The 21,212-nt window shown below is 47.4% G+C and overlaps 1 protein-coding gene across 6 annotated transcripts in view; it reads right to left on the bottom strand.

Annotated features, from left to right (window-relative positions):
* The window catches only part of NDRG3 (NDRG family member 3), a 79,107-nt gene that overhangs the window by 39,243 nt on the left and 18,652 nt on the right, over positions 1-21,212 (bottom strand). For 2 of the 6 annotated variants that reach the window (XM_002710820.5, XM_008256033.4), the window contains exons 2-3: positions 18,051-18,152; positions 4,902-4,937 (exon numbers count right to left, since the gene is read on the bottom strand). In XM_002710820.5, the coding sequence (XP_002710866.1) occupies positions 4,902-4,937; positions 18,051-18,107 (93 nt within the window). In that variant the 5' untranslated portion in view covers positions 18,108-18,152. Of the gene's footprint in view, positions 1-4,901; positions 4,938-13,864; positions 13,983-18,050; positions 18,153-21,212 lie in introns of those variants that run through there. The other 4 variants (XM_070051876.1, XM_070051877.1, XM_070051879.1 and 1 more) reach the window with 3 other exon arrangements.

Genomic DNA, 21,212 nt, shown 5'->3' with positions numbered 1-21,212 from the left:
GTGAACCAGCAGATGGAAGACCTCTCTTTCTCTCCCCCTGCCTCTGTCTCTCTGTAACTCTGACTTTCAAATAAATAAGTAAATCTTAAAAAAAAAAAAAAAAAAAAAAAAAAAAAAAAAAAAAAAGGATTGACCTTGATGTGAAGAGAAATATTTCAGAGTAGGACATTATCGGGGCTGGCACCGTGGCTCACTTGGTTAATCCTCCGCCTGTGGCGCCGGCATCCCATATGGGCACTGGTTCTAGTCCCAGCTGCTCCTTTTCCGATCCAGCTCTCTCTCATGGCCTGGGAAAGCAGTAGAAGATGGCCCAAGTCCTTGGGCCCCTGTACCCACATGGGTGACCTGGAAGAAGCTCCTGGCTTCAGATCGGCACAGCTCTGGCCGTTGCAGCCATCTGGGGAGTGAATCAGCGGATGAAGACTTCTCTCTCTGTCTCTACCTCTCACTGTAACTCTGTCTTTCAAATAAATAAAATAAATCTTTAAAAAAAATGATTGACCTTGGTGTGAAGAGAAACTTTTGAAAAAAGAGTTTAGGTTTAAGAGTAGGACATTATCACTATCTGATAATAACCAGCTCTCACCTTTTCCCAAGTCCTTATTCTTGAGCTGTCATCAGAAGATCGATCTGACTCATCCAATCTCTCTAAACTCAGCAGAGCTACGATCACTTCATGTCTGTTAATATTTTGTTCCCTCCCCTGGCCAATCTAAAATAATTTAGGTAAACTTAAATGACAATTTGTACTTTAGGGAATGTCAATATTTTTATTAGTATGGAATTTTATCCTGTTTCCAATAAGTAGTACTGTATGATCCTTGGGTACAGTTTTAATTATTTATTTGAAAAGCAGAGAGATACAGAGATCTCTGTCTCATCTACTAGTTCACTCCCCAATGACCCCAAAAGCTGGGGCTGGGTCAGGCCGGGCCAAAGCAGAAGCCAGGAACTCCATCTGGGTCTCCCACATAGGTGGCAGGCACCCAAGTACTTGAGCCATCACCTGCTAGAATGTGCATTAGCAGCAAGAAGCTGGAATGGGAATGAGAATGGGAAGTGGAATCAGGACGTGAACCCAGGTACTCTGATAGAGGATGCTGCCGTCCCAACTGGTATCTTACCTGCTGTGTCACATGCCTCCCCCTAGTTGTTATTGCTATATAGGAATGTTTGATAGAATACCCCCAAATATCTTATACCTGTGTAGGAGGGTAAAATTCTTTGCATTTCATTGAATGCCACAGTAAAAGAATTTTTCTCTAAACTTTGACTTCCAGTCAAAGTCCTGGAAGTTTCGAGTACCATTCTGTCAAAAGAAGGCAGAAAACACAGTCAGTCTTCTATCAGTAGATCGTATTTCCTTACTAAATTATTTTTAAAAATGTATTTGAGGAAGGGGAGGAAATGTGAGCAAAGAATGAAAAGCACACAGAAGTGGGGGTGGGTCAGCAATAATTTCACACGGTGGGTGGGGGCAGCGCACAAGAAGGGAACCAGTGGGACATGAGGCTGAGGGCATCTAGGACAGTCTGCAAGGCCAGGAAAGGAGCACTGACTCTGGCTCTAACAGACTGAATCCAGCTCTCACCAATCACCTCTCCCTCTCCTTTGAAGGAACTTCCAGGATATCCATTTCACTTAATTCTTATGTTGTAACAATGCCCATTCACTAAGAGATCTGCTAGGGTTTAAAGCTGTTTAAGCCCCTTTGAGGAGACCTGTGTTATGCCACTGCTTGCCATGTGGCATTCCATACGTCAGCACCAGCTGGAGGCCTGGCTGCTCTACCTCTGATCCAGCTCCCCACTAACGTGCCTGCTAGAGACCATCTGGGGAGTGAACCAGCAGATGGAAGATTTTCTCTCTCTTCGTCACTCTTTCAAATACACACACACATATTATATATACACACACATTCTAAAGCCCCTTTGCAGAGGCAAGTACATGTACATACATGTGAATTATAGTTCCAAAACCAATTCCCACAGATTGGGTTTTACCCATTAGTCCTCTAAAGAGCGACTGCAATTAAACAGCAGCATGAAAGTACTCAGCTGTCGGTGGTGCCTGGAGTACCCTAGGAGCAAGAGCTCCACCCACGATCAGCCTGGTTCATGGTTCTGCCCTGGCAGAGGGCAGCTCTTTGCTCTCCATTAGTATTTACTGAGCACCCCTCTGGTAGAAGTAGAAGGTGATTTGACAATATATGCCAAGACTCAGCCAGGACATGAACCAACACCCATATGGGATGCTGGCAGGTGCCGCAGGTGGAGGCTCAACCTGCTACACCACAGCGCGGGTCCCTCCTTCACGACTTTTAATATCCATAACAGAACTGTTGCTTGCCTCAGAGGAGTATATGCAATGATGTCACTAAGGACAACCAAGGAACCAAGATTATACCTTTCTTAGTCAACCATACTAAGATTACTTCCCCGGTACAGCATCAAAGATTCCTTTAAGATTTTTCTTAGTCAAGACTCAGACCTGAAGGAAGCCAGATTAGCTGGCTTCAGTTCACGTCCACGCCACGGCTATGCTAGTGGACACCGCCAGCACCAAGAGTGAATGCCTGTCCAGTGGTGACAGGGCTGGCTGCCGATTTATTCTGCTTGGTCTCCTAAGAACAGCCCAGTGGCTTCTGGGAAGCTTACAGGCAAACCAGGCCATCATCTCACATCACAATCCTACCTCCTGGGTCTCCTATCAGCCTGCTGCTGGTCTCCTGACCCTGCTGCTCCTTGGCTCCTGAACAGCACACAAGCCCTTCACAGAGACTAGAATGAAGGCAAGCATTCGGGAATGGTGGGAGGAGGGGCAGAGAGGGAGCTATGGTTTTCCTCCTGCATAACCCAAAGCTTCTGTGCACTGGAGGGCAGTGATAAACGCATGACAGCACAAACCCTTGCCGTCAGCACATTTGTGTCAGAACTGAACTGCAAGTTCCACTTGAACATGTTACTATATTAAAGCCTCCCCCAAAGTATCAGGGTTTTGGCCAGACTATTTTTAAGCCTTAATATTAAAAAGTGACTCATATTTATATTTATAAAACTCAATTTTATTTTCTATATAATTATATTTATGTATGAGAAAATCCAGGAACTATATCAAAATACTAACATTGGCGAAATAATAGGTGACAGTTCTTTTTTGGCATATCCTTAACTACTTTGCAATAAACATGTAACTCTTTGTATTCCAATTGTCTTTTTTTGGGGGGGTGTTCAATTTTATAGAAATAAACACTTCCATACTTTTGAGTAAGAGTGATATAGCGGCCAGCACCGCGGCTCAATAGGCTAATCCTCCGCCTTGCGGCGCCGGCACACCGGGTTCTAGTCCCAGTCGGGGCGCCGGATTCTGTCCCGGTTGCCCCTCTTCCAGGCCAGCTCTCTGCTGTGGCCCGGGAAGGCAGTGGAGGATGGCCCAAGTCCTTGGGCCCTGCACCCCATGGGAGACCAGGATAAGTACTTGGCTCCTGCCTTCGGATCAGCACGGTGTGCTGGCCGCAGCGCGCCAGCCGTGGCAGCCATTGGAGGGTGAACCAACGGCAAAAAGGAAGACCAGACCTTTCTCTCTGTCTCTCTCTCTCACTATCCACTCTGCCTGTCAAAAAAAAAAAAAAAAAAAAAGAGTGATATAGCATTTCTGGAGTCCCTCATCTTGGATTTTACTGTTACTCTCTCTCAAATGATCTCTTAAGTAAACCATATAAAATATTAATAGCAATGAAGCTCCACTGGTTCAATATAGGATCCAAATTATAATATAAGTCAGGTCAAATTAAAAACAACTAAACACAAACTTCACTTACCACTATTTATTAAAAAATAAAATATAACTTTTTGAATAAGAATTATCACCAGGGGCAGGCATTTAGTCTACCGGTTAAGACACTACTTAAGGGGCCAATGCTGTGGCACAGGTTAACCCTTTGTCTGCAGCTCCAGCATCCCCTATGGGCACCGGTTCTAGTCCCGGCTACTCTTCCAATCCAACTCTCTGCTATGGCCTGGGAAAGCAGTGGAAGATGGCCTAAGCACTTGACCCCCTGCACCTGCATGGGATACCCAGAAGAAACTCCTGGCTCCTGACTTCTGATTGGCTCAGCTCCAGCTGTTGTGGCCATTTGGGGAGTGAACCAGCAGATGGAAGACCTTTCTCTCTGTCTCTTCCTCTGACTGTCTGTAACTCTACCTCTCAAATAAATAAATAAATAAAATCTTTAAAAAAAAACCAAAAGATACTAGTTAAGATGCCTGCTAAGGGCTGGTGTTACGGCATAGCAGGTTAAGCCTCCGCCTGTGACACTGGCATCCCATATGGGTGCTGGTTCAAGACCTGGCTGCTCCACTTCTGATCCAGCTTCCTGCTAATGCACCTGGGAAAGCAGCAGAAGACGGCCCACGTCCTTAGGCCTCTGCACCTATGTGGGAGACCTGGAAGAAGTTCCTGGCTTCTGGCTTCAGATTGGCTCAGTTTCAGCCGCTGCAGCCATATGGGTAGTAAACCAGCAGATTGAAGATATATCTCTCTTTCTGCCTCTCTCTGTAACTCTGCCTTTCAAATAAATAAATTAAAAATCTGGAAAAAAAAACATATCTGGTACATACCATATCAGAGTACGGGGTTCCTCCGCTCCTGACTCTAGCTTCCTGCTAATGTGGACCCTGAGAGGCAGTAGTGATGTCTCAAGTAACTGGGATCTGCCACCCATGTGGGAGACCCAAGATCTGCATCACAAAGAGCTCAACCCATTAACCCACCAACATAAAACTGGTGCCTGGAAGGCAATTTTTGAACATGACAGCAAATCATATTAAAGATGCTTGACCCAGGGCAGGGCAGCACTGCACAGCCGTACACAGCCTCCTCGGTGCTGGCACAGGCCTTACCTGACAGTCAAAGTCCTGGAAGTTTCGAGTACCATTCTGTCAACAGAAGGCAGAAAACACAGTCAGTTTCCCCTCGTGGCTTCCCGCAAATGTGCAGCAAATTCAGTTCACAGTGAAAGCAATGTATGTACAGCCTGTGCTTGCCATAAAACTAAAAATGGTTCTCATCAAAAGGCCTCCAAGGCAGGGCGGGTTACTAAAAGGTGTTAGGTAAGATCATGCTTTGGTGACATACGGTGAGGACAAGGAAAGGAACCCAGTTCTCTTACAAACAAAGCTTGCAGCTTTGTGCATCCCTACCTAAGGACAGCAGGAAGAACTTTCAAGAAGAGGGTAGCCGGCGCCGCGGCTCACTAGGCTAATCCTCCGCCTAGCGGCGCCGGCACACCGGGTTCTAGTCCTGGTTGGGGCGCCGGATTCTGTCCCGGTTGCCCCTCTTCCAGGCCAGCTCTCTGCTGTGGCCTGGGAAGGCAGTGGAGGATGGCCCAAGTGCTTGGGCCCTGCACCCCATGGGAGACCAGGAAAAGTACCTGGCTCCTGCCATCGGATCAGCGCGGTGCACCGGCTGCAGCGCGCTGGCTGCGGCAGCCATTGGAGGGTGAACCAACAGCAAAAGGAAGACCTTTCTCTCTGTCTCTCTCTCTCACTGTCCACTCTGCCTGTCAAAAAATTAAAAAAAAAAAAAAAAAAAAGAAAGGATGAGGAAGAGAACAAAGCTACAGAAAGGGAAGACTTGAGGGGCTGCATTGCGGCCCAGGGTGTTAAGCTGCTGCCTATAATGCAAGCATCCCCCATCGGAGTGCTAGTTTGAGTCTTGGCTGCTCCACTTCCAATCCAGCTCTCTGCTAATGTACCAGGGAAGGCAGCAGAGGATTGCTTGGGTCCTGCCACTCACATGAGAAACCAGGATGGGGTTCTGGGCTCATGTCTTTCACCTGGCCAAGCCCTGGCCATTGTGGCCATCTGGGGAGTGACCCAGTAGATGGAAGATTTCTCTCTGTCTCTCTCTCTAACTCTGCCTTTTAAACAAACAAAAAATAAAATAAATAAATAAATAAAAAAAGACTTCAAATATAATGAAGAAGAAAGGCAGGGTTCCAAACACTGGCATATCTATTTTACCCTATGAAAATTCTAATAGGAAAAAAGGACAAATCATTGAATAGCAGAATACAGCCAAAGGATCCAAGGAGAATTCATCCAACTTCTCAAATGGGCTATATTACAGCAACGTTTGATCAAGAGGGAAATCAGTGGCAATGACTCAGAGGCATCTGAGCAACATTTCAGGCGGGGTCAAGGGTGACGCCACAGCATGAAAAAGCTAACAAATGATGTATCTGGCTGGGAACAAAAACACCTCTTCACTTGACTTTTCATCAGGTGGAATCCCCTCCCCTGAGGAAAGCGCTCCTTATTTAGAAATCATAACCTATTTCCTCCGTCCAGAACGTATGGAGCTGCTGCCAGACACACTCGCAAAAGCTGCCTCTCCTGAGAAGCTCCGGGCATTCCCCGTCAAGAAGACCCCCCTAGAAGCAGTCCTGGGTCCCGTCACCTATGCTGCTAGTAGAATAGGTTAAAACCAGAGTCCTGAGCAGCACAAACACCCAAAAAAGCCAAACCATCCTTCCTGTGGGACAAACCAGTAGAGTCAGCTGGGATGATTTAGAGCTGCACTATCCAATATGGTAGCCATGAGCCACATGTTACAATTTGAGTTTAAATTCATTAAAATTAAAAATGCGGTTCCTCAGTTGCATTAGCCGCATTTCAAAGGCTCGTATTATTGGGCAGTGCAGACACAGAACTCTCCCACGACCACGGGAACGTCCACTGATCTGAAGACCAGAAGCTTCTGAAGGAGTAAGGTTAAAGTGAGCAGCCCTGGATTCTCTAAAGGTGGCAGGAAAGTCACAATAGATACCCATGCAGAGACTGATACACCACGAAGAACAGGCAAGAGAACGGAAGAGACAGCTAGTCTGAAGCATTATTCCCGACATGAAACTGAATTCGGAAAAATAAACTCTGCTGCAGCCACGGCACAGGTAACTGCAAGACTGGGCCGAGGGCCTGGGCAGCACATTTCCGAGGAACGGCGCTACTGGAAAACAGGAGCATCCTCTCCCATGGCACTCCCTGGCCCCGTGAGATGTTTGAGAACTTAACAGAGTCATTGTGGCACAGAGGTGTAAGTTGTCACTGGGATGCCCATACCCTATATCAGAGTGCCTGGTTCGAGTCCCAGTTATTCTGCTTCCACTCCAGCTTCCTGCTAATACACACCCTAGCAAGCAGCAGTTAATGGCTCATGTACTTGGGCCCCTGCCACCATGTGGAAGACCTGGATGTAGTTCTTGACTCCTGGCTTTGGCCTGGCACAGCCCTGGTTATTGCAAGCATTTGGGGGAGTGAACCAGTGGATGGAAGATCTCTGTCTCTCTCTTTCTGCCTTTTTTTCTTTTTTTAAGATTTATTTATTTACTTGAAAGTCAGAGTACAGAGAGAGACAAGGAGAGGCAGAGAGAGAGAGAGGCCTTCCATTTGCTGGTTTACTTCCCAGTTGGCTGCAACAGCCAGAGCTGTACTGATCTAAAGCCAGGAGCAAGGGTCTCCCATGCAGGTGCAGGGGCCCCAGGACTTGGGCCATCTTCTACTGCTTTCTCAGGCTGTAGCAGAGAGCTGGATCAGAGGTGGAGCAGCCAGGACTTGAACCAGCGCCCATATGGATGCCAGCACTACAGGAAACGGCTTTACCCACTATGTCACAGCGCCGGCCCCTCTGCCTTTCAAATAAAATAAAAATAAACAAAAAAAATTTTGAAGATTTATTTATTTGAAAGTCAGAATTACAGAGAGGGAGGGAGGGATGGATGTTATCTTCTACCCACTGCTTCGCTCCTCAGATGGCCACAATGGATAGGGTAGGGCTAAGCTGAACCCAGGAGCCAGCAGCTTCTTCCAGGTCTCCAATGTGGGTAGCAGGGGCCCAAGTACTGCTTTCTCCAGGTCATTAGCAGGGAGTTGTATCAGAGGTGGGGCAGCCGGGACATGAGCCAGCACCCAACAGGATACTGGAATGGTAGGCAGTGGCTTTACCTTTTATGCCTGCCCCAAAAACATTTTTTTCAAGTGATGTCACTGTGTTTAATTTCCAGTTAGACCGTGAGAAAGAGGGAAAAGCCTCCTATGAACTAGTGTAGGTGGTATCAGTAGAACAGAAATGACCAGCCAGTGACTTTCCAGTTTCTGATATAACCTGTACCTCCTCCAAACACAGCATGGAGCCTGGTATAAGTCAGGTGCCTGGACATTTGTAAAACGAATAAGCCAATATAAAAAAATTAAATGTTGAGGGATTTTTGTTAAGACTTTGGGTCAAAGCCAAAAAACCTGACAGCATTCCAGTTTAGGATAGGATATGGTCATCAAGTCACAGAAGAGCAGGATACGAAACATTCTTTACAGTCTCACCGCAACCACATTAAAAGAATAAAGCATTGGCCGGCGCCACGGCTCAGTAGGCTAATCCTCCGCCTTGTGGCGCCGGCACACCGGGTTCTAGTCCCAGTTGGGGTACCGGATTCTGTCCCGGTTGCCCCTCTTCCAGGCCAGCTCTCTGCTGTGGCCAGGGAGTGCAGTGGAGGATGGCCCAAGTCCTTGGGCCCTGCACCCCATGGGAGACCAGGAGAAGTACCTGGCTCCTGCCATCAGATCAGCGCAGCGCCATTGGAGGGTGAACCAACGGCAAAAGGAAGATCTCTCTCTCTCTCACTGTCCACTCTGCCTATAAAAAAAAAAAAAAAAAAAAAAAAAAAAAAAAAGAATAAAGCACTAACACTAGCAGCTATTTCTGCATAGATTATGAGGGATTACAATATTCTTAATACTTTTCTGTAATGAGAAGGTACTTCCCCTTCTGCAATTAGAAAACTAGGGGCAAAAGGACTGGGTATGGTAAAAAAATATGTTTACAACTCACACTTTGCAATACAAGGTTGAGGGATGATTTACCACGATGTCAAGACAGATCCTGAGGGGCCAGCACTGTGGTATATAGAGAGTAAAGCCACCGCCTGCAGTGCTCGTATCCCACATGGGCACTGGTTTGAGTCCCAGCTGCATCTCTTCTGATCCAGCTCTCTGCTATAGCCTGTGAAAGCAGTAGAGGATGGCCCAAGTCCTTGGGCCCCTATACCTGCATGGTGACCCAAAAGAAGCTCCTGGCTCCTGGCTTTGGATCAGCCCAGTTCCAGCTGTTGTGGCCATTTGGGGAGTGAACCAGCAGATGGAGGATGTCTCTCTCTCTCTGCAACTCTGCCTTTCAAATAAATACACAGGGGCTGGTGCTGTGGCGTAGCAGGTAAAGCTGCTGCCTGCAGTGCCAGCATCCCATATGGGCACCAGTTCGAGTCCTGGCCTCTCCACTTCCGATGCAGCTCTCTGCTATGGTCTGGGAAGGCAGTAGAAGATGGCCCAAGTCCTTGGCCTCTGCACCTGCATGGGCGACCCAGAAGAAGCTCCTGGCTCCTGGCTTCAGATTGGTGCAGCTCTGGCCATTGCTGCCAACTGGGGAGTGAACCAGCGAATGGAAGACACCTCTCTTTCTCTGCCTCTGCCTCTCTGCAACTCTGCCCTTCAAATAAATAAATATATCTAAAAACAAACAAACAAACCACCAGAGACCCTGATAGGGCTCTGATTCCACAGGATTCAGAGAGGTCCCTTTAGCAATCATGAGAGGAGAGAACACTGCAGTCGGAACTAACATCTCAGTAGGGGAACAGAGTCACACGTTTTGCTGAGCTCTTTGGGAAGCAGCTGTCGCTGCACCACGACTTTCCTTCCTCACATCCCTGTGCTCGCGGCCATGAGACATTTTGTGAGGCCCTGAGGCTCTGAGATGTGCACAAAGGGAAACGGCAAAAGCAGAGAAGCGATTCCTCCAGCAGCCAAGCTCTCGGTTTTTTGAGTATACAGCAAAAACAACCACATGCTCCTAATCCGTTGTATACAGCTACACTCTTAGATAAATGGCACCAATTACTTGGGGAAGACTACTATTCATTTTCTTGGATTTCTTGTTTAAGATCTACTCATCTATTTATTTGAAAGACACACACACACAGGGAGACACAGAGAGGGAAACACACACACACATCTTTCATTTCCTGGTTCATTCCCCAAATGCCTACAACAATCAGGGCTGGCCCAGGCCAACGCCAGGAGCTAGGAACTACATCCTGGTCTCCTACATGGGTGACTGGGACTCAAATATTCGGGCCATCTCCTACTGTTTCCAGGCCCCAGGCACTCCGATATGGGATGGGGGCAACCGAAGTGGCAACCCACTGGCCCACACACCCATTCCCCCAACCCCCTGCCCCTGTCACTGCCTTTCAAGTAGTTAAAAATAAACAACCACTTTTAAAAACCTCATTAATAATCACTGGGTCATTCTGAAAGGTTGTAGACTTCCTAGGGCCTATCCCTAGAGACTTATTTGTCTCAGATGTTCACAGCACACAGGGTTTCTAACAAAAACGAAATTTCAAGCTGTGGATGATTTTTTCCTTCTACACAATTCAAAGATGCCATTAACTCCATATTCAGAGACATTCTCGCACTAAGCAGACTTAAACAACAGAAAGGAATTCACAGAAAAAATTATAGAATAATTTAAAGGGAGAACAAGATGAAAATAAGTCCATGAAAAAGACCAAGATAGAGGCCAGGAGAGGGGAGTGTTACTTGGTGAAGCCTCAGTGCCAAATACAGAAGGTAAACAGAGCAGCTCCAGAAGGCAGACGAGGGGCTGGTGTTACGTAGCGGGTTAGGCTGCCACTTGCAACACCCGCATTCCATATCAGATCACTAGTCTGAGTGCTGGCTGCTCCACTTACAATCCAGCTCTCTGCTAACGCATGTGGGAAAGCAAAGGAAAGGGGCCGGCCCCATGGCACAGTGGGTTAATCCTCCACCTAAGGCGCCGGTATCCCATATGGGCACCAGTTCTGGTCCCAGCTGCCCATCTTCCAATCTAGCTCTCTGCTGTGGCCTGGGAGGGCAATGGAGGATGGCCCAGGTACTTGGGCCCTGCATCCATGTGAAAGACCGGGAAGAAGCAACTGGCTCCTGGCTTCAGATCGGCACAGCTCTGGCCGTTGTGGCCTTTGGGGAATGAACCAAAGGAAGGAAGACCTTTTTCTCTGTCTCTCCCTCTCACTATCTGTAACTCTACCTCACAAATAAATAAATAAAATCTTAAAAAAAAAAAAAAAAGAAAGAAAGCAAGCAAGCAAGCAAGCAAGCAAAGGAGGATGGCTCAAGTGCTTGGGCCCCTGTCACCCATGTGGAAGACTCGAATGGAGTTCCAGGCTCCTGGCTTTGGCCTGGCCCAGCTGTGCTGCGACCATCTGGGAAGTGAACCAGCAGATGGATAATTTTTCTCTCTCTGTTGCTCTGCCTTTCCAATAAATAATCTTTTTTTAAAAGGAAGATGAGAAGTAATTCTCTCAATTACAAGCCTAGAAGATAAGCAAAAACCAACTGAGAACAGATTAATGAATAAAGGCAAGTATGAAAAAGAAAAAGGTTGGGATGTAGAAGAAACTTAAAAAGACAAGCAACTGCTGGGGGAAGACAGATGCTTTCTCAACATGAGATTCACTCACATCCATAGTTTCAACAGACAGAGGGAACAGACATGTTAGGGAAGATGACACACCTTAGAACAGCAACGGGAAGACACTGCGGGCAAAGCTACAGCTCTGGGAACTTGAAGCAGGGGCCTGATTCTGATTCACCACTAGTCTATCCCCAGTCCTGACACCTGTACAGCCACAAACATCATTTCTCAATTTGAGGAAGAAACGGAGACTAAGCAGGAAGGTTTACTTGTGATTGAAGTGCTAGCAACTGAAGTGGGGAGAACCAGCGGTTACGACAATAAAGGCTTTAGAAGCACCCTGTTCCAAACCAAAGCTGTCACAGAGAGTAAGACGGCATTTCTGTTAAAATGACAACTATTTTCCCCAACAGAAAGAGGTAGGAAAATGGAGGACTGTGAAATCTAAAGCACTATATAATCCCAGACAAAACCCAATTTTAATAATAAAGACCAATATAATCAATTAGGATAAATCAATATTTTACAATCATCAGTAAACCATTTTTTATGGTGCTAACACTTGAATTCAAACCATTTTTAAGCAAAAATCTGTTCAACCTGATAATCCAGAGGCAAGAGCAAAAACTATGGAAATGTGTGTGTGGGGGGGGGGGGGTATGTATTTATCTATCCATAACAATCATTACCTTAAAAAGTACTAAGAAAATGACATGTCACAAAGAAGTTCATAAAGGCCGGTGCCGCGGCTCACTAGGCTAATCTTCCACCTGTGGCGCCGGCATCCTGGGTTCCAGTCCCTGTTGGGGCGCTGGTTCTGTCCCAGTTGCTCCTCTTCCAGTCCAGCTCTCTGCTGTGGCCCGGGAGTGCAGTTGAGGATGGTCCAAGTCCTTGGGCCCTGCACCCACATGGGAGACCAGGAGGAAGCGCCTGGCTCCTGGCTTTGGATTGGCGCAGTGCGCCGGCCATTTGGGGGGGTGAACAAACGGAAAAAGGAAGACATCTCTCTCTGTCTCTCTCTCTCACTGTCTAACTCTGCCTGTTAAAAAAAAAAAAAAAAAGTTCATAAAGAGGTCAGATACTTGTATTAAACTACCTACAGTCAGATAACCAACTTTAAACTGCTAAGAAAAAAAAAAGTGCAACTTCAACTCTAAGACAAACTCCTACACTAACATACTAGGTAAACATCACAGCTCATGGACCCTACTTTAAAAACTCCCTGGGCAGCCTGCTGAGCCGTGACTAAAGCTTGGCCTCTTCTGACTGAGAGTCACCTGGGCTGTCCTGTGGTATCGCTGCCTGCTGAGGGGCTCACTCCCTGCTGTAGTCCCATCTGGAGCACTTCAGACAACAGGTGTGACAATTACCTCTTCGCACTTTAGGGGAAACCCACCCACTAGTTCACACTACATAACACTTCCTGAATATCTTTGATAAAAGTTTTAGACTTCTATTTTAAAATTTATTTAAACTTACTTGCAAGGTGGACACACACAGAGACAGATCTCCCATCCCTTGGTTCACTCCCCAAATGCCCACAATAGCCAGAAGCCTAAAACTCAATCCAGGTCTCCCATGCAGGTAGCAGGGATGCCAGTAGCTGAGGCATCACCTGCTGCCCCCCAGGGTGGCATTAACAGGAAGCTGGAATCAGGAGCGGAGCCAGGGACTGAACCCAGGCACTCTGATGAGAGGCAGGTGCCCACGTAGTACCTTAACCACTGCAGCAAATGCCTGCCTAAATAAATGGCTTTGATTGCAATTTTTTAAGTGACTTTGGCCCTAATCCTTCACCTGCCTCTGCTCTCTTGGAAGAGAGAAAAATGTCGATGCTTGGGGGTTCCCTCCTTCCAGCCGCAGCATCTTCTCCCCTGCTTACCTGTCACTAGCAGAAAGGAAAACACGCAGTAAGGTTGACCTCACTCTCTACTGTAACACCGAAACAAAGTAAATGGCTTGTTTCCATTCTCCTGGCTAGAGGTGGACATGTCCTCAGTTCTCCGGCAGCCAGCTGTGGCTGTCGACTTGTCTTCCCAAGCCTGGCTCCAGGCATCCACTGGCTCCACAGAATCTGAACCACAGCAGGGAGAGGAAGGCAGGGAAGGTGAAGCACAGCCAGCTCTCCCACTTGCTGCTGGGTCTGCTGGCTGAGGAGGGTGAATCGGCCAGCAGAGAGGCAGCAGATGGTAGATGAACCCTCCTTTCAAATAAAACAAGCACAGCGAAACTGCCCACATCTTGCACCTCTGAGCCGGAGACAAAATGACAGGCGCACTAAAATAAAGTGGGAAAACTACCAGCAGATGACACAAGGCAAGTTAACACAAACCGCACGAGCAGAGCTCTATGGAAAATGCCTCCCTCCAGTCATCTCAGGACAGATCCCTCACTTCCTTTAGCTCCCTGCGGCCTGGAGGGCACAGCAGCCTCTCTGGTTAGCAGTGTATCTATGAGGGGAAGGAGAGAGAGAGAGAGGAGATGAGATGAAACACGCCTCTAAGTTTCTCCTACAGAGAAAGTGATGCCAAAACATCTACAGGGTCAGCAAAAGCAGAAAGGGCTCAGGTGTCAGAGTCCAGAAAACCTGGTTTCAGTCCCAGCTCTGCCACTCAATGACTGGGCAAGGCAGCCTTTCCGTCAGTTCACAACTGCTATGTGAGGAACGCTGCCACCTGCCTCAAAGGGATCCTCTAAGAATTGTAAGAGGGAACTATGGCTGGCGCTGCGGCTCACTAGGTTAATCCACCTTGCGGCGCCAGCACACCGGGTTCTAGTCCCGGTCGGGGCACCGGATTCTGTCCCGGTTGCCCCTCTTCCAGGCCAGCTCTCTGCTGTGGCCCGGGAGTGCAGTGGAGGATGGCCCAAGTCCTTGGGCCCTGTACCCCATGGGAGACCAGGAGAAGTACCTGGCTCCTGCCACCGGATCAGCGCGGTGTGCTGTCCACAGCGCACCGGCCGCGGCGGCCATTGGAGGGTGAGTCAACGGCAAAGGAAGACCTTTCTCTCTGTCTCTCTCTCTCACTGTCCACTCTGCCTGCCAAAAAAAAAAAAAAAAAAGAGGGAACTATGTGAGGCCCCCGGCATATAAAAGGTGTTTAACAAGCAACAACAGGGCCAGCGCTGCAGCTCACTAGGCTAATCCTCCGCCTTGCGGCGCCGGCACACCAGGTTCTAGTCCCAGTCGGGGTGCCGGATTCTGTCCTGGTTGCCCCTCTTCCAGGCCAGCTCTCTGCTGTGGCCAGGGAGTGCAGTGGAGGATGGCCCAAGTACTTGGGCCCTGCACCCCATGGGAGACCAGGATAAGTACCTGGCTCCTGCCATTGGATCAGCGCCGGCCACGGCGGCCATTGGAGGTGAACCAACGGCAAGGGAAGACCTTTCTCTCTGTCTCTCTCTCTCACTGTCCACTCTGCCTGTCAAAAAAAAAAAAAAAAAAAAAAAAAACAATAAAAGAAACCATAATACATCTGCTCCTGTTCAAACTTGGACGCTTTCCTCCCTGTGAGTGGTTTTCAACCATGGCGACTTGGTCCCCGGGGGACATCTGGCGACATCTGAAGGCATTTTGTCACAACTGTGGGTGGAGTGCCATGACACCAGCATCCAGTGGTAGAGGCCAAGGAAGCTGCTAAATGCCCTACAACACACACAGCAGTGCACCACAGCAGATGGTTATCCAGTCCCAACACCAGCGGTGTCCAGACTGGGACAGTACTCTGAGGAACTCACCCTGAGCAAGCTACTTCACCTTTCTCAGCCTTGGTCCTCATTATTCTCATTCATAACATGAGAATAAACTGATCTGTGCTCCCAACCTCACTGAGCTGCCGGGAGCATCAAATGCAACAGTGAGTGCAAGCACTATCGTTATGATCTCTTTTACAACAGTCACAAAAGCACCCATTGCTGGGCACAGGCAGAAGCAGTTACACACTGGGGAGGGGGAGGGTGGCTAACTGAGCGGAATTACTTGTTTGGGAATGTCACATGCAGAAGGCTTCCCGTCTATCTCCCTGTTTGGTCAGAGCAGAGAATTCTCATGTGTGCAGATGGGGAGAGGGAAGAAGCAAAGCACAGGTGGGGAACTGGTAAGAACATCACAGGCAAATCAGAGTGGAGATGACAGACACCAGAAGTGAGACACTGCAGGGCTGGTGTTATGGCACAGCAAGTTAAGCCAACACTTGGGATGTCTGCATTCCATGTCAAAATCCAGGTTCAAGTCCTGGCTACTCCACTCTGGATCTAGATCCCTGCTGATGCATCTGGGAAGCAGCAAATGATGGCTCAAGTACTTGGGGTCCTGCCACCCACATGGAAGACCCAGATGGAGTTCCTGGTCCCTGGCTTTGGCCTAGCCCAGAACTGGTTATATAGCCATTGGGGAATAAACCAAAAGATGGAACATCTTCTCCCCCACCCCACCTTCTTTATCTGTCAAGCACCTTTCAAATAAATAAATAAATCCTTAAAAAAGAAGTGACATTGCTCGCTGTCTCAATATACTTGGGCTGTCATAACAAAATACCACAATGGTTTTTTTTAAAAATGTATTTATTGGTTTAAAAGGCAGAGGGAGACATAAAGAGAAAGAAAACTTCTTTTATTTATTTATTTGAAAGGCAGAGTTAGAAAGAGAGAGAGCGAGAGAGAGAGAGAGATCTACCATCTGTTAGTTCACTCTCCAGATGGCTGCATTGGCCAGGGGTGGCCCGAGCCTAAGCCAGGAGCCTGGAACTCCATTTGATCTTCTTTATGGGTGGCAGAGGGGGGCCCAAGCACTTGAACTATCTTCTGCTGCTTTCCCTGGCATGTTAGCAGGGAGCAGGATCAGAAGTGGAGCAGACATCAGAAGTGGAGCAAAACTGGTGCCCATATGAGATGCAGGCAGAGGCTTAACCCACTGTGCCACAATGCCAGCCCCTGAAGAAAGAGAACGTCTATCTACTAGTTCCCCCTCCAATGTCTTCAGCAGCCAAAACTGGACCAGGATGAAGCCAGGAAGCAGGAACGCCATCCTGTTCTCCATAAGGGTAGCAGGAACCCAAGTACTTGAGCCATCATCTGCTGCTTCCCAGGCATGTTAGCAGGAAGCGGATGGGAAGCACATGTGGGATTGGATCCCAGGCACTCAAATATGGGAAGTGGGCATCCCAAGTGACAGCTTACCCCACTGTGTCACAGCATTCTCCCCCTCTCCCACTCTGCCCCAGGATTCTGGAGCTTCTTCCTGGTCCCCCATGTAGGAGCAGGAGTGGAGCCCAAGTGCGTGGGCCATCCACCACTGCTTTCCCAGGCCATTAGCAGGGAGCTAGTTTGGCAGTGGAGCAGCTGAGACTTGAACCGACATCATATGGGATGCCAGCACTAGAGGTGACAGCTTAACCCACTACACCACAGTGCCGGCCCTGGCTATGCATGATGTTTACAGATCCTGGTTTTATTCCCTTCCTCTGCTTCATGGCACAACATTTTGGGATACTCCTTCACATACTAAAAAAAGATGGTACTTAAGAGAGAGATTTCCGGAAATAGGAGGGGAAGCAGCAGGAGAAACTATATGGGGATTTTAAAAATGTGCAATTTGCCAAGCAAAGGAGGAAGATGCCCAGTGAAAGATAAAGGAAGGGGTGGGAGGAGAACTGAGAGAAGTGACAGGGATGAAGACAGAACTGGCTGGAAGCAACAGCAAATCAGCACCACAGCACAGATCAGCAGCCCCGGAAGGTGAAGGGCCTCGCTCCCGGCAGCAAGGACAGTGAGCAGCAGCCTCTTCTGGTGTCACCCCCCGCCCCCTCAACCTCACCCAGCTCTCTCCTTGCTGTCAACATTTCTCCCAGGAAAGAATGCTGTTGACTCATTAACACCCAGCTATGAGAGTATTTTAATAGGGAACAATGACAATAAACCAAGAAGAGACACCGGGAAACAGGAAACTGCAGACCCTTTCACTGAACACAGAAGGACAGAGGAGGAGATGAGCCAGCCTTCCTTTCCTGGTGACTCCTATCAGCCCACGCCTCACCTGCGAGTCCTGGCAGCCATCATCCATGCCACCCGTCACACAGTTGGTCCTCCAACACTAATATAAAAGTGGGGGACACTGCTGATGTCCCTGATGAAACCATGATGGTGACGGGAAGTCTCATCACAGACCTGACAAGCTTTGGGGAGAGTGTTGCAGCCTGTCAGGACCCCCGGATTCATGGTCAAATCCTACTTTATAATACCTACTTAACTTTGCCATATTATTTTTTCCCTTAACATTTGTATCTATAAATAGGAAAACATCAAAGACAACTTGGCTGAATTTGACCCCTGAAAAGTGAAGTAGGAAGAAAGAAAAGGGAGGGAAAACATCAAAAAAGGACTTAAGAAATAAATTTTTTAAAGTATCCCCTCCACTGAGAGTCAAGCTACATATATTTGGGGCTATTTACGACTGAGATGACATAAAAAAAGAACTGATATCAGATGAAAAGACTTGTACTTAGTGCCAACAGAGTGGTCCTTACCTTGTCATTGAGAAGCGGCTTGATCTCCGTGAGCTGCACATCCTGAAGTTCATCCATGAGGCCGGCTACGAGTGGAGGTGAAGCGAGAGTAGACTAGTAACTCTGAAACAGAGGAAGACGGCGTAAGCCAGGAGCAGGAAACAGAACAGGAGCACTAAACTAAAACTCACTCAAACATCAGAGCTCACGGCAGGCTGCCCAGCTCACGGTGCTGAAGACACGGCCGCAGCAGGCAGATGCTAAAGCAGCCTCGGTGGGCCTTGCCTCCTGGCATTCACAGCCTTGCACAGCACCCCCCTCCCCAGCCCCAATTAAGTATAGCTGGGACCTGCGCTTGCTTTCAACCAACAAAATATGGCAAAGTGATGGAATGGGCATAAGTACATTACATAATACAGTAACGTCTGTCTTGTACAGAGATAGCCTCTTCCCTCTGGCTTTGAAGAGGACAAGGAATCTATAACTGAAAGACAGCAAGAAACTGAGACCCTCAGTCCAGTAATCTGCAAGGAACAGGGGCCTAGAAGCACACTCTCCCTTGGCTGAGCTCCAGATGAGAGGATAGGCCTGACCAGCACCATGATTAGACCTGCAGTGGGACACCAGGAGAGTTCAGCCTGGCCCTGCCATGGCCATCGTGGTCTGGGAGAGTGCACCAGTGGGAGCAAGATCTCTGTCACTTTGCCTTTATATATATAATTATACACATAAAATTTTTTTAAAAGAAAGTTTGGACGACTGTAGTCCTAGAGACTGCATTTTAAAGACCTTAAGCCAAAACCACCCTACCAAGCCTGCTTCCTAATTCTTGATCTAAGAACAGGAGAGATAATAAATAGCTTTGTTTGGGGGGCTGGCATTGTGATGTAGTAGGTTAAGCCACCATCTATAATGCCAGCATCCTGTATGAGCACTGCTTTGAGTCTTGGCTGCTCTACTTCCTATCTAGCTCCCTGCTAATGCACATGGGAAAGCAGAGGAAGATGGCTCAAGCGCTTGGACCCCTGCTACCCATGTGGGAGACCTGGATAGAGTTCCAGGCTCCTGGCTTCAGGCTGGCCCAGCCCCAGCCACTGCAGCCATTGAGGGAATGAACCAGAGGATGCAAGCTGTGTGTGTGTGTGTGTGTGTGTGTGTGTGTGAGTGTGTGTCACCCTCTGTGACTCTATCTTTCAAATAAAATAAATTTTTTAAAATGTGTTTTTATTTTGGAGTGATTTGTTTATGCAGCAATAGACAACCAATAGATAATACAGAGAAGGAGCAGACTGGGTTGTTCAGAGAGATGGGGGAAGTTGGAGGGAGGCAGGCAGGCAGGATAATAAACCATAAATTTTTTCTCCATGCACTGTGCAGGAAGCATTGGCAATAGGCTGCAAACACTGAATGCTGCCAGCAAGTGATTCCCACTGAGATTTTAAAGCTCCAGGCTCCATCCCTCTGTCCTTGCCCAGTACTCATCATCAACTCAGGAAAAATTCTAATTCAATGCATTGAGGATTTAGCCATTTAATAAACAGTTATTGAGTATCCACTGGGCAAAGCGCTATGGAAGACACAAAGGTCCTTACCTCCCAGGAGCTTAGTCAAGAATAGAGAGATGACAGCAATTCATAAAACGATAAATAAAAAGAAGGGACACAGAAGTTCAGAGAAAGGTCAATTACCTTTGATTGGTACAAATCAAAGAGAGCCTTCAAAAGGTACTGGTCCCATGAGAATAGCAAGGGCGTGATGATTCCTTTTGTGCTCTCAGTTTACTGTAAAACAAATTAGGTATGCCCCCCTTCTGATGGCTCTTGTTTTATCATGAGCAAGCCAGACAGGGTAAAAAAAAAAAAATGTAAATTAGGTCTTTTGATGGTTTTGTCCCTACCTTGTACTGATTGACAGTTTCTTCTCCAAAATTGTGCTTAAAAAATCCCAGTACTGCCAGCCCCTTCAGGTTTTTCCTCTCTTGGAGCCCCATTCCAGGCCACTCTGCTGGAGTTCTCTGACTTAAGTAAATCTTGCTTTAAAAAAAAAAATTTTTTTTTGGTCTATTCTATGAATCTACTTTTCTGTCTCCCCTCCAGTGATAGGACAGATGGCGTGCAGAAGGAAGTGTTCCAGGCCACACTTTAGCCACTACTGACCAACACACTAAAGTGAACTAAAGTCTCAACTATGACTACATTAGGGCAAACCAATGCATTGTAATTTATTCCAGGGACCATAGCATGAATTGGGAGCACTCAGACACCACATGTTAATCACAAGCATTTCAAACACAAGAGCCACCTATTAGCATAAACTGGATGAAACTTAATCTCTCTATAAGACAGTACTTTTCCTAGGTCCCAGGCCCCCTATTAACTTGATTGAGCTACTGAATGCCCAGAAGTTGAATTTTTATTTTGTTTTCATACCTGTCACATTTCAAAACAAAATTAGATGGCCTTGATTCTTACATAACAAATTTCAGGCAGCATCTACAATTCTGTTTCACAGTACTCACTTAACTCTCAAAATATTGGCCTCTCTGGGATCTACTGACTTTCTGTTTATTAATTAAATAATAAACTGCTACTTTTCATTGACACTTTACTACTTATCTGATATTTAAAGTGGTAATTTAAGGGGGCGAGTGTTGTGGCACAGCTGGTTAAGTCTCCACCTACAATGATGGCATCCTGTATGGGTGCCAGTTCCTGCGCCAGCTACTCCACTTCCTATCCTGCTCCCTGTTAATGTGCCTAGGAAGGCAGCAGAAGATGGCCACCCATGTGGGAGACTTGGATGAAGCTCCTAACTCTTGGCTGATGCCTGGCCCAACCCAGTTGTTCCAGTCACCTGAGGAGTGAACCAGCAGATGGAAGACCTCTGTGTGTCTCTCCCTTTCTCTCTGTAATTCTGCCTTTCAAATAAATAAAAAATATTTAAAAAGGAAATGGTAATTTAAAAGTCTTTTCCTCCTATAATAAAAACAGCATTGCTCACTTTAGAAAACAGAAACCACAGAATAAAGCAAAGATATGTTACTCACAGTCAGTCTATCCACAGAGGAGCATTTTAGGCTGGGCACTGTGCCACAGAGGGTTACACTGCCACTGGGCATACCACATCCCACCTCTGAGTACTGAAGAGGGAATCCTGCCTCTGCTTCCAACCCAGCTTCTGGAT

This window comes from Oryctolagus cuniculus, chromosome 11 (assembly GCF_964237555.1).
Source record: "Oryctolagus cuniculus chromosome 11, mOryCun1.1, whole genome shotgun sequence".
In the NCBI taxonomy this organism is placed as follows: domain Eukaryota; kingdom Metazoa; phylum Chordata; class Mammalia; order Lagomorpha; family Leporidae; genus Oryctolagus; species Oryctolagus cuniculus.
This window is presented reverse-complemented; position numbering and strand designations above follow the sequence as displayed.